The sequence below is a fragment of the Peromyscus californicus genome, unplaced genomic scaffold, assembly GCF_007827085.1.
Source record: "Peromyscus californicus insignis strain IS unplaced genomic scaffold, ASM782708v3 Scaffold_20__1_contigs__length_68692818, whole genome shotgun sequence".
Classification (NCBI taxonomy): Eukaryota; Metazoa; Chordata; class Mammalia; order Rodentia; family Cricetidae; genus Peromyscus; species Peromyscus californicus.
Window position 1 is genome coordinate 41094639 of NW_026294503.1, and position 13338 is coordinate 41107976.

Genomic DNA, 13338 nt, shown 5'->3' on the forward strand with positions numbered 1-13338 from the left:
CTCTAGGGGCCTCCTTCCTTAAAAGTCTTTCAGGGTCTCAGAGTTTATGCTTGCTCTCACCTCTCCCAACTCTGCCTCGCCCCATGCCCCTCGCCCCTCGCCCGTGGCTGGAGATGTCCCCTCTCCTGCTCATCCTACTCACTCTCAATCTCACAGGTTCCCAAGCTGCCCAGCCCCCACCTGGCCAGAGCCCAGCCAGGCCCTCAAATGCTGCTGTACATCTCATGGGGCTCTCCCACCTGTCCAGTCAGCCCCAGGAACACTCCCACGTCAATACTGTGTTGCCCATCTGTAGAACGTGGCTGACTCTCAAGTCAGTCTCCCTAGGAAGGGAGGTCATTATGTTCCCACAAGGAATGTCTTTTTCTGCTTCCAGTGAAGTGGGAACAAGCTAGCCAAAGCAAAGAATCCCTCCCCACCTCAGACACAGACAGAGACACAGACAGACAGACACACACACACACGCACGCACACTGGAAGAGAACTTGAAGGCCAATGGTAGCATAAGGAGGAGGACCCAGAGCCCCACTCTCAATGTCTGCTCCGCTCCGGGATCATCCCCCACAGCTAAAGCACAGAGCCGGGAAAACCCCCTGGCCCGCCCACTTACCATCCCCCTCCTCCAGAGGAAAACCTATCCCAGCGCCAGACAAGGCTGCCTTCCTCCCCAGGTGTTTCCGGAGCTTGGAGGCGGGGCTGTACCTGGGCCAAGTACCACCCCCATCACACATTCAAGGTCTGCCCACCAACCTGAGCGGCCGCACCCACCTACGCAACACAGTTGCCCGTAGAGGTAGCCCCGGCGGACCTGCTCGCAGCCCCCATCCAGCCAGCAGGGCCGCTCCAGCAGGACCTCCCTCTGCGAAGTGAAGACGCCCTTCATCGCCCACGTCCCCGCCATGGCCAGGAACCCCGGGTGCCCCGGGTTGCTCTCAGAAGACACGGGAGCCGTGCTCCCGCTTGTGTTCAAGGCTGAAGGCCCTGGCTTGGCTTTGCACGTTCGCCCCCGCCCACCGGACGCAATGCCCAGACCCGGAGAACCTGCCCCTGCTGCCAGCGCCCCGCCCCACCCAGTGTGGGCCAGGAAGCCGCGCCCCAACCCATAGGGAGCAGACCAGCTCGCGCGAAGTCGAGGGGACAGGGGTGCAGGTGCCCTCTAGTCAAAAGGGTCTGGGGACTCTCCAGTGTGGGCAGTGTGGGAGGCAGCAGGCGGGTGGGGTTTCCCCCCACGCCCATGGTAACTCTCAAGACGCCTGGCCTGGCGACTGCGGGAGGGCCACTCCCAGCAGGATGTCCAAGTGTCACCCGCTCCAAGAGGCCGGATCAGCTGAGGCGATGGGCAGAGTACAGAACTGCGGGCGACCACGCCCACACCTTGCACTGCAAGGCGTCTAGTGAACCAAGAGAGGACACAGGGAGCCCCTTCCCTCGTGTGGTGACCAGAAACAAAACTGCACTCAGGGAGGAGGGGCCAGCGTCTGGTCCCAAAGGGGGGGAAAAAATCTCCGAGGGGAAGGAGCCCTTGGCCCTGTGCATTCTGTTGGATGCCACTGTTTACAGCTGACTCACCGGCTTCTGGGAACCCTAGAGCCACGCCAGGAAAACCCGTTCTAAGGCCCACGTCCTGGCGATCTTCCACTGGACGCTGAGACCCACAGGCCCGCTAGGGGGCACAAAGCCACAAACACACTCCCATCGGTCCAGGCCTGAGGTGCATCTCATGAGGGCAGTCCCTCTGGACAGAAGCCCTGGTGCAGAACTGCCAATCCCCAGGGCCTGTCCCGGGCTCCATTCACTTCAGCCCCACCCCATTCTGCGGTGAGCATGGCCACCTCGGACTATAGCCCAAGAGCTGGTGACTTTGAGGAGAGGGCAGAACTTAGACTAACGCCTTGCCCCACAGCTGGTTCTGGGTCCTATGTCATGTTGGAGGACACTCAGACAAACTGCCTTTGTGCACCTCAGCCTACACTCTTGTGGGCAGGAAGGCCACTAGGCAGGCTTTGTGCCCTGCCCAGATCAGCCTGTGAACCTGCCACTCTGGTTTCTCACTGCTGTGGCAAGGGAGAGGGGCCTTTCTTTAGAAGGCAGGCATCCCCACGGGCCTGTGCCTTGAATCCAGAGTTCGCCCCAGCCTCTCTCCGTTCACCTCCCCAGGACCTGCTGCTGCAGGCTAGACAGCCGCAAAGCTCTACCCCAGCACACCCTAGGAAGCGGAAGGGTCCTCAATGCAGAGTGGGCACGGGGTAGACGTTCACAAACTCCAGTGTTTCACCGGGGAACAGGAAGAGGAGGGCTCAGGAGAAGACAAGGGGCGGGAGGAAGGCGGACCCTCCACCCCCTGCCCCGCCCCAGTCTCCTGGCAGGGGTGGCGGCCCAGGACAGTGGCAGAGGCGAGGGTGCTTACCTTGCTCATCCTGTGCCTGCCGATGCCCTCTGCGCCAGTGCCATACGGCAGCCAGAGTGACAACATGACCCACGACTACCAGGGAGGGAAACAGGCTGCCCGACGGCTCCATGGCTGCCACTCTGAATGGGCAGAGCCGTCCTCACCGGGGACCAGCTGCTGCCAAGTCAGACAGCCCCTCCGTGCGTGGAGGGTGAGCCAGCGAAGGGGTCCCCCCCCCCCCGGGGAGCCAGAGCCCACCCTGTCTGCTGCTGTCCCGCCCTCAGAGGCAGCCCTACTGTACCATCTGCACTCAGCCGGGGGACAATGTACAGTCCCCTCGGCACCAACTGCGCTCTGACCCAGCCTCCTCCCAGCCTCCTCCCTCCCGCGGCTCTTGGCCGCTCCCCACCCGCGCTCCCCACAGGGCCCAGCTCAGCTGTCTCTGCGCAGAGCCATCGACGCTCAAGGTTAACTGGAGCCTTAACCCTTGCCTACCCACAGCCACACCCGCCAGGAGGAGGGGCCTGCAGCTCTCCTCCGCAGGCCTCAGCCCCCCAGCCTAGCCTGGGCACACTCAACACAGATCCTCCCTCCCAAGCCAAGCCTAACCAGCACTCCTTGTCCCCATCAGGAGGAGAACCCAAACTCTCAGTCTACTTCCAAGGGTGCCCTCCGGGAACAGCCACCAAGCACAGAGGGTGAACGGATGCCAGTGTCCAGTCCCTCTCACTGCCCTTCCCCAGGCCTACAAAGGACCCCACCGCGGTGAAAGACGGGTGGGCTCCTCATAAGCCCCAAGCTCCCATGTGGAGGTCTTGGACAGGGTCTGAGGGACAGGCCAGTGAGGTTAGGCAGCCGGGTGTATACAGAGGAAGACAGGGGCCATGGCCTCCAGCCTAGCTGGGTTCCCAAAAGACTCTGAAGGGTTGCCCCACCTACCGGGCACGATCTTCATTGGGGACAGCGACGGGAGCCCACGGGGCGAACAGGGAGCGGGCAAGGGGCGTGGGGAGGGTCACAGGCCCCTCTGAGGCAGCAAGCCTGCAGCGGCAGTGATGAGGCCGGAGGAGGGCACAGCTTTCCAGCCCTGTCAGCAGGAGTTGGGGGAGGGGAGGGGAGCAGTGGGCAGGGGGCCCAGGGGGATATAAATATCCAAGGAGGGTAAGCAAGGCCCGTCACTTGTCCAGACTTAGTACATGACGTATGGAGCCCAGGCTCACTGCAGTCCCATCTGGCTGGGCGGCCCCACAACTCTCAGCCCCCCAGTGCAGCGCCCTCCCCTCCCCAGCTCCCATGGTTGATACTATAATAAGGAGGTGCCTGGCATCGGGACCTACCGTGGATGGAGGCAGAAGTGGACTTAGGCTCATGTTCCCTTGGGAGAGGGTGCTGCCCATGCCCTGCCCAACTTCTAGGGCGCTCTTGGGAAATGCCACATGGGCCGAAGAGGCGCCAGTTCCTTCTCTCCCAGAGAGCTCTGTGCAAGTCACTCAACACAACACCTGGCCCCAGGGCAGACAGGACTGCTTCTCCAAGGTCACACTACCATCCAGAGACCCAGGCAGCCCAAAGCTGGGGCCTAAGGCACATGAACATTCACTCACCTGCCCCCATCAGGCTACACCGCCCAGCCCAGGCCTCTCTCCCTGGTATCCCAGGAATTACAGAATGGGGAAGCCTTCCCCCAGACTCCCCAGCATTCCTGGTCTGTGGAGGCACAGTGTTCCCACAGGTCAGCAAGCAGGCCCAGAAATACATCCGCCATATGCAATACTGACCTGGACCCCAGTGCTTCCTGAGAAACAAGCTGCGTGTGTGCATGCATCTGTGTGGAGGGGAGACACCATCCCATCTCTTTCCTCCCAGGAGCCTGAGCATACTGGGCCAGGTCCTTGGGTCCTGACTGACAAATGGCTGAGGAACTAGAGTCTGTCCTCCATCCTGCAACACTTCCTGTGTCGAGCACCGCTCTATTATAATCTTGAGGACATCCTATAAAGTCTTGGGCTGTGAGCGCTATTTGGATGAGAAAACGAAGGCACGGTAACAGTGATGAGCCTGAGGTTCCACAAGGTCAAGGGACCCTAACATATATGACCTCAACTGACTGTCAACACAGCATAGCCAACCAGCCTTGGACCCTGACTGCTGAGGTGGGGCCCCCTGCTCACACTGGGTGGATAAGTGCTTGAGAAGGCTGGGCCTACCACAGCCTCCCACTCTCCTATATTGCATTTTAGAAACCTATTTCTGAAGAAAACTACCCTGTGGTGGTCAGCTCTGGACAGCCAGGGATTGGACTGACTGGGGTGGGGTGAGGACCACAGAAGTCCCAAGGGCAGGCCAAAGAGAACCCTGCTGGCCAGCAGTGGGCAGGGACAGAGACAGGCAGGCAGCGTTCTGCAGGGGCTCGGAAGCCTCAGCAGAGCCTGTGTCTCCACAGCCTCAGTGATGGCCCCCAAAGCGGAGTGCCCTGGCTCTGGGCAGACCCTCTACCACTTATCTTGCCCTGGGCCCCCATCCCACGTTCCACACACTCTGAGCTAACTGTGAGGAGTCATGCCGCCCATAAATCCTGGTACCTGAGGTCATGAGAACTACCAGGAGGGAACACCCAGTCCATCCCCTCCCCCCGACATACACCTAGGGACCTGCCCTCTGCCATAGAGGGCCCAACCTCGGCTGCAACTTTGGTCCCTCCTTACTTTCTATCCTCTACCTAAAGCCTCCACTACTTCTGTGCCCTACCTTGGCCCAGCTGGATCAGCTCCTCCATGCTGTACCTATCCATAGCTGCTGGCCAGGATAGGCTGCTCCCAGCGCCAGCAGAGAGGAAGGGAAAGCAGGAAGGAGGGAAGGGGTGGGAAGCAAAGGGAGGGCTTGCTCATGCCCCGGCCCCCACACCCAGCAGCAGCTCCTCCTCATGACTGACTAAAGGGTCCTCATAGTCAGCCAGACCAACAGAGCCCAAGCCTGCGGACCGGTATCAGTGGGTGGCCTAGGCAGACCAAGCTAGGGGTACAGAAGAAAGACCTGCCTTAGTCCCTAAACTTCGGGTCCCAGTCCACTGGTCTCCCTGTCGACTTTGCCAGACACAGCTCAATTCACTCCACAGCCTCTAATCTCCTCCATATCCCCTCCCTCCGACAGTTGAGCCCACCCACTCACATTTCAAACATGTGTACACTGGAGCACATTCCATGGAGACATAATGGATACAGAGCCCTGCACACTCGTGCACATACACACACACACACACACACACACACACACACACACACACACACACACCATTTTGATGGTATTAGCGGTCAAACTCAGTCCTTGGCCACTCTGGGCAAGCTGAGTTTCTCCCCTCAACTTTTTTTCCTTCTAGTTACATTTATATATTTATTTATTTACTCACTTATTTAGTGTGTGTGTGTGTGTGTGTGTGTGTGTGTGTGTGTGTGTGTGCCAGCCACAGCATGAATGTAGAGATCAGAGGACAACTATGAGAAGTGAGTTCCTCCCTTCCACCTTGTAGGTCCAGGGATCATATCCAGGCCATCGGACTTACCAGCAAGCATCTTTATTTGCTAAGCCATCTTGCTGGCCCCTCCCTACTCCTCCTTGACATTCACATTCCCTCAGACCCCACATCTGGCCCCTTCCCTTGCCCAAGTCCCCCACAACTAGCTCAGTCCTCTAGTCTGAGCAAATAGGATATCTCCAAACGATCCACATTTCCTTCTACCCAGCTGTAGATAACCTGGGAAATGCAAACCTGATTCGTCTACAACCTGGGTAAAAAAGCCTCCCAGAGTTCTTCAGATTCCTTCCTGCATCCTGGTACCAACTAGCACCTGCCAAGAGTCACAGCCCACACGAACAGGGGCTGTGTAGCCGTGAGGAGGGCAGGGCAGCATCCTCTATGCATGCCACACACCGTGGAGGCTCATGGGGAATGGCAGGGTGCATTAGCCACGTGTGGGCACGAAAAGAGGGGAAGTGATTCACATGTGGATTGTTACGTGGCATCTCTTTGAGAGCCTCAAAGTGCTCAGACTGCTTTTCTCCAAACACTCGTGGTTCGATTCTGAATTCTGAGCCAGGCAAAACACTATCTTTTGGAGTCAAAATGAATGCACAAAGCAAACCAGCAACTTATACCACAAGGAAATCTCTGGCTGCCTCCCTCCTCACAGCAACTCTCTTCACTGACCAGCCCCTCCTCACCTGTCAGGGTTAGCTCTCTGATTGCTCCTCAAGTCACCTCCTACCACATTCTCCTCACCTAGTATGGGGTGGGGGGGGGAGGGGGGGCGCTGGGGAGCCATGGGCTTCATCTAAAACTGCAAGATAGTGATACCCTCCACATAAATGTGCTGATTAGAGATGGGGGCACTCCCAATTCACCCTGCCTCTGGCTCCCTGGCCAGGGGTATATGGACAGAGGTGGCCCATCTAACTGAGGCCATGCTGGTGACCAGCACTGCTGTCCCATAGACTTCATATCTAACCCACTGGAGGGACCGTGCTATGGAAAGTGACAGTCCTTGTGGCCCACTGCTTGCTCATTTTTAACCCTAAGAAGCCAACAGTTGTAGGTGGCATCGGATCTGCCCCAGCCTGTATGTGGAACTATAATGCCTCTGCCACCAGCCACACCCAGCACCTAAGGCCCCAAGCTCAGTCCTGAGGGTGTGGGGGAGAATCCGCCTGGGGCCCTGACTCAGTCTGAAGCTGGAGCTGATTTCCTGTTGGAAACTCTGAATTGCCACAAGCGGTTGTGGCTGGGAAGACTGAGTCACCTCCATCAGAGACAGGGGAGGGAGGGTTGCCCCCCTCTTTGCCCACTACAGCCACACCCAAAACCCCTTCCTAGTCTGCTGCCAACTGCTGGCCCCGTCCACACAAGGACAAGGAAGCAAGGCATGAAAAGCAGGGGAGGGCTCCCCTCCCACTCACCACACCCAAAAGGAAAGGACTGAGACATAGTCATGGTTACAGGGAAGCTGGAGAGGCTACCAACTTGCCTAAGGCCATGGAGAGCGCCCAGAGGCCATTTCTCCACTTTCTCAGAGGCCACCCTTCCAGGTACGCTCCTTCCCAACAAGCCATAGAAGTCCAACCCAGAAAGGCCTGAACTGAGGCGTCTGCTCAGGCAGCTGTGCCCAATGTAAGCTCGACCCTTCACTCTAGATTCCCTTCCTGACTCCTGGAAAACAAGCCCCTCCCCACACACGAAGAAACGAAGAGGGAGGTGGACACCAGGCCCTTCTGGTGCCTGCCTACATCATTACACGGATGATCCTGGGGGGTCCTGGGATGCCCTCCGCGGGCACAAAGGACAATGTGTCTCAGGAGAGCCTGCACAAGCCTCACGCATAGAACACATAGGTCTATCCATGTCCTGATGGTATAAGGGCTTAAGGACAGAGGGAGTGGTTTCTGGTAGGCCCTGGGCTAATGGGGTCTTGTCCCATCCTCTAAGATCTGGGAAAAACAACTCACCTAGACCACAGACTGAGCCATGCCCTGGCCTCTGCCCTCCTAGGCAATGCTGCTGTCTGGCCTCTGCCCTTCTTCCCATCCCACCTAGAACCACTCCACCTCCAGATCATGGCCAGCTCCTAGCAGGCCAGGCACCCAGTCATGGGGGCCCTCTGTGTTATTCCAGACCCAAGCCTCAATGGACAAGTGCTTTGCCTGGGCCAGTTCCATGCCAGCAGCTCTTCTATACACGCCCACTTCTGAAAAGAGGGACCTCCAACGGCCACCGGGGCGGGGAGAGGAAGAGGTGGGGGTGAGGGCAAGGACAGTGCCTGAGAGGGGTACAAACAGGACTATGCCAACAGCTGGTCCTGCCAATCTTTGGGCCTGCAGGCCCCGCCCCCACCAGGATTTGCCTGGAGGGTACAAGCCACGTGGGTCCATTGGCTAGAACACCCAGCACCCTCGGGCGGAAAGGGCGCCACCTGCTGAAACATGAACAGAACCCATACGCACACCTTGTGCTGCCCACCAGAAGCCCACCAGACTTAAGCCCGGGCACCAGAAACACCCACGGTCCCTTCCCACCCCTCTCGGCCTAGAGCCGGAATGCAGCTGACCTGTGGCTGGGGCAGGCTCCGGGCCTGGCCTGGCCAGGGTCCCCACGGTGGTGGCGGACACCATAGGGGTTTCAGGCGCCCCCTCCTCAGGCTCCTTCCTGCGGTAGACCTTCCGCTCCTCACGGACAGGGTCCTCAGCTGGCAGAGGACCCCGCTTTGGTGGGCAGCTCAGGGGACCTTGCATGGTCTGCACGTGGGGGGAGCGACGTCGCGCCGGCATCACCATGGCGACGGGGCGGCGCACCCGCTGCAGAGAGGCAGGCACGATCTCTGGCGGCAGGTGTAGGTACTGGCGCAGGTGGTCAATGCCCTCGTTGGTCAGGTACCAGTAGAAGTGGCGCCAGGCAAAGGTCTCCCGCACCAGGCCCCGGGCTCGCAGTGAGGCCATGGCACGCATGACCTGTAGATTGGTGACGCCGGGCACATGGGGGTGCAGGCTGCGGGGCCGCCGGTCCTTCTTGGCCACCATAACCCCCTCACGAAAGAGCACCTCATAGATGGCCCGCAGTTGGTCCAACGGCATGAGCATGCCTGCCACCATGGCTGCTGGAAGCCTGCCGGTCAGCACAGTGTGAAGGCAGCAGGTGGGACACAGCCAGGAGGCTGATGAGGCACCTTTGGCACAGGACGTGGCAGGGGCCACTGGCAAGTAGGCAAGCAGGCTCCGGTTCTAAGCACACGGGGCGGGCGCAGGCTCAGGGGCAGTGTGGCTCCAGTGCCTGGCTCTGTGAATTCCTGTCGGCAAGCCTGCCTGTCTGAGCCTCCCGCCTGCCCGCCCTCCAGGACGCCTAGGCCGGCCCCCTCTGACTCAGCAGCAGGGCCGGCCCCTCCCACCCACAACTGGCAGGGCCCCTCCAAGAGTGAGGGGCACCAATAAGCTGCCCCTCCCCTCACGGGTCACATATAGCTCCCATGTCGGAGATGACATCAGTTTCTAAAGCACTTCTTCAAGCTTCCCAAGACTGTGAAGGGCAGGGTGGGGTCTAACATGGACCAAGAATCATCCCCCAAAGATGACAGAATGGGCAGGAAAAGGGGAGCAGAGAGAGCAGGGGGGTCCCTCATGGCAAGGACACCCCCCCAAGATTGTGATCTCTGGGGGTCATTGGTTCACAGCTATCTGAAAGGACGGATGGCCTGAACTGGAAAACCGGAAGAGTCCAAGGGGAGAGGAACCTGGGGTGTGGGGGGGGGGGGGGGAAGGGGGGCAGAGACCTGAAGAAGAGCAGGAGCAGCAGCCGGAACACGCAGACAGCTGGCTGCAGGCACCACCCCTGCTGTCATCAGAAAAAGAAAGGGACAGTGCTCCGATCTCCAAACGACCACAGAATTTAACACTCCCATGCCAGGACAGAAACAAAGCCACTTTCCAGCCCAGGACCTCTGAAGAGAGCTCAGGGTGGAGCGCTCTGGGTGAGGCCTCCATCCACCCACACCTCCAGCACAGCTGTTAAAGGCCAGGGACTCCCAGCTGCCACAGGAAATCAAAGTCACCAAGTCCCGGACACCCCAGGCTTGGTGGCCTTGTCATCTAAAAATTCCCTACCCCCAGGCAGCCTGAGTGTCCACTTGTGGCCGGAGGGGCAGGTGCTGGGGAGAGGACACGAGGACACCATCAGGGACGAAGTGAAAGGAAGAGGAACTCTCTCACATGTCTTAAGGGCTGCCAACTGAGGGTACAGCACAGATAGGGTCTGTGCCGGGTGCCACCCAATACCCCAGCTCTCCAGGTTGTGCCCCACCAAACCCCCATCCACTAAGGCTCTCCCTCAGCGGACACACCCATTCCCACCAAGCCCTGCAAACTCAGGAACTGATTATAAATAGGGCGGGGGTGGGGGATCCTGCGGTGGGAGGCGCTGGCCAGCGGCAGGCAGGCAGCCAACAAAGCAGTACGTGGGACGGGCGGGTTTATGGGCTGTCACCATGGCGCCCCGGCAGACTCCAAACATACAGACGCAGGGCCGGTGGCGGGTGGAAACTCTGAAGGCTTGGCCAACAGTTCCCAAAGCCCTCCCCGAGGGCCAGCTCAGCCAGCTCCCTGCCGCAGGGCTCTCCCAGTACCACGCCCCTAGCCAGGCCAAGGCAGGAAGGGGGCCAGGCCCTCGGAGCCCAGCCCTGGGAGGGCGGGGCAGCCCTAAATCAGGTCTGCATGACCGAGAGTGTATAGCCACCACACACCGCCATCCCTGCAGCACCTCGGGACTCTTGACACCAGTGTTTTAGTTTTCGGACCAGTGCCAACCCAGCTCTACGTCCAGACAAGTTCCTAGTCACTTGGCTTGTCCCTCAGACACCTCTCCCCAGTACCCTATACTTACTTACCCCCATCCCCACTCAACACTGCCCCCCATCTTCCTGACATGATTCCCCAATTCCATCAAATCCCCAACCTCACGCCCACCAAGCCAATATATAGCCCACCACCGTCCCCCAAATGATCTCCAGCCAGATCTAAAGTCCTCTGGGCCCTTGGACCTGAAGTCTCTTCGGTCCAGGACCACGTGGGTGCCCTTACAGTAACTCACTCAACCCAGCCACCAACCCCCATCCCACCCCTAGGCAGGAGAGGGCAGTAGCTCCCAGCACCAGAGTGAGGGGTTAGGGAATGTCTCCTCCCTCCCGCCCAGCCAGAGCACCTGCAGGCGTGAGACCGCAGGGAGGAGCCTAGAACAACATGTCCTCCCACATCTGCTCCCACGTGCGCAGGCATACACACAACCCTGGGCCGGGTCTGCTTGTCTTCAGGGTCCCTGGGCTTAGGAGGACGCCCTGTGCCCTACCCTATCTTGCAGAAACACTGTGAGAAGTTGCTGATTCAGCACTGAAAGAGCCCAGCCACGCTCCCTGGCTGGCCCCTTTAGGTTTCCAGAGCAACCAGACAGCGCCCTTGGGCAGTCCCTAGCCCCCCAACCCCGGACAAAGAGCCACAGTGTGGCCTTTCCCAGGGCCAGCCCGTCTGGCGCCTAATGCCTTGGGCATGAAGGTCCCCACAGGCCTCCACTGCCCGCTCAAACCCCAATCTGTGAGGCATCTGGCCAAGGCGGGGAGCCCAGGCTGACTGCTTGCTCTCTCCCACTGGTACTGCCGCTGCAGTCAGCACTGCCCAACCCAGTACTCGCTGCAGGGCTGCAGGGCTGCAGGGCTGCAGGGCTGCTGCTGCAGGAGCTCCTCTCACCCAGCCCTAGGAGGAAACCCGGAAGGGCACGAGCCTAGGGTCCTCCATCTCCAGCGCCACACCTTTCGGTGTTACCAGCTGACCCTGACCCGTGGGGATGTTGCGCCCGGCAGAGGTCACTGAGTGTCTGGGAGCCAGGCTCCTCCAGACGGTACCTTTGAGGGAGCTGATCTCATGCTGGATGGCTCTCGAGGGGTCCATGTCTTCACTTAGGGGCTGAGGACGGTGTGCTGCAGCCACTGTGTCCAGGACCACACCGCACCGCACTGCTCAAGGCCAGCACTGCAGCCTGAAGGAGGAGCTGGGAGGTGCGGGGCAGGGCTTGCTAGCCGGAGGCGGGGCTTCTGCTAATCAATGTTCAGGACACTACTACTGCCCAAAGCGCATGCTCCAGGCCATGCACCACACTGCCCCTGCCCCTCCCCTTCTACACAGCCAGCATGAGCTTCCTAACCAAGAAAGTCCAGCCCGACTACCCAGACAACAGACAGCAGCCAAGTATGTATGCACGGCCAGCGCCACCGTCCAGGGCCTCTGCTACCTGAGAATCCTATGACTGGCCTGAAGGTCGCACCTGCACAGGGCCGGTCCCTCACATTGGGGCCTCAGCCACCTATCTGCTCCCTGCGGGGGACACACAGTCTAGACCTCCAGCTTTGCCCCACAGATGGAACTGGAGGGCAACCAGCAGTGTGCCCCTTCCCTAGGTCCTGTCCCATCCAATCTCTTCAAGTGTGATACTTGGTCACTCCACCATCCTAGGCTCAAGATGCTTCTATGTCGCAGCCTTTGACTGTTTTGTCATGCCCTGTCTGCCCAGCTCTATGGAATCCCACCCCCCCCCACCTGCCCTGTGGCTCAGGACACAACTTTGGGGTCACTATCCCTCATAGTCAGCTCCACCAAGTCTTCTGACTCTGCCCTTCAGTATGCCCACTTGCTGTCACTTCCGCTGCCACAGGGTCGGGTCCAGTCCTCTCTGCTCCTGCACTGCTACCATCACCAAGAAGCAGGCAACAGCTGATCTGGTCCAACCACCACAGAGGTCAGCAATACACTGTTGCTAACAGGCTGCATCCTGGACAGGATGCCAGGCCGGCAGGAAATCAGTTCTACCTCTTTCCATGTCCCACAGGAAGTACCAAGAGAACAGGTGGACCCTAGGTCTTCTGTGCTGGGTAAACAATGAGGGTCAGAGGTGACCTCCACAGGATGTTTCCAGCCTCCCTCAGTCTCCTGTCCCACTCAAGTCTACCCTCTTCTTTGGTCCTCTCCCAAGACCCTCTGCTGGCCTCTCAGGTTCAGAGTACCCATCTTTCTGCAGACAGGCCTACTACTATGGGTCAAGTCAGAGCCAGGGAGGCCATGAAAATGGCACAGGGGCGATGGTGGCCACAGACACAGGTATCAGTCCCATTTGGCTCTTGAACCCCTCAGCCCCCATTCCTGCCCTCTTTGGGACTCAGCCAGTCTACTAGTTTCTAAACGTGGGGAAAATAGTAAAGAATTAAAACACGATTTTCACCGTACATGGTAGTGTATGCCTTTAATCCCAGCACTCAGGAGGCAGAGGAAGGTGGATCTCTGAGTTTGAGGCCAGCCTGGTCTACAAAGGGAGTTCCAGGACAGTCAGAGCTACACAGAGAAACTCTGTCTGAAGGGAAAAAAAAATTTTT

General features: G+C 59.2%; 1 protein-coding gene across 1 annotated transcript in view; it reads right to left on the reverse strand.

Annotated features, from left to right (window-relative positions):
* The window catches only part of Plec (plectin), a 36278-nt gene extending 27011 nt beyond the window's left edge, over positions 1 to 9267 (reverse strand). Inside the window, 1 exon segment of the mRNA XM_052748090.1 lies at positions 8485 to 9267. Coding sequence (XP_052604050.1) covers positions 8485 to 9025 — 541 coding nt within the window. The 5' untranslated portion in view covers positions 9026 to 9267.
* Between the last annotated feature and the right edge of the window lie 4071 nt (positions 9268 to 13338).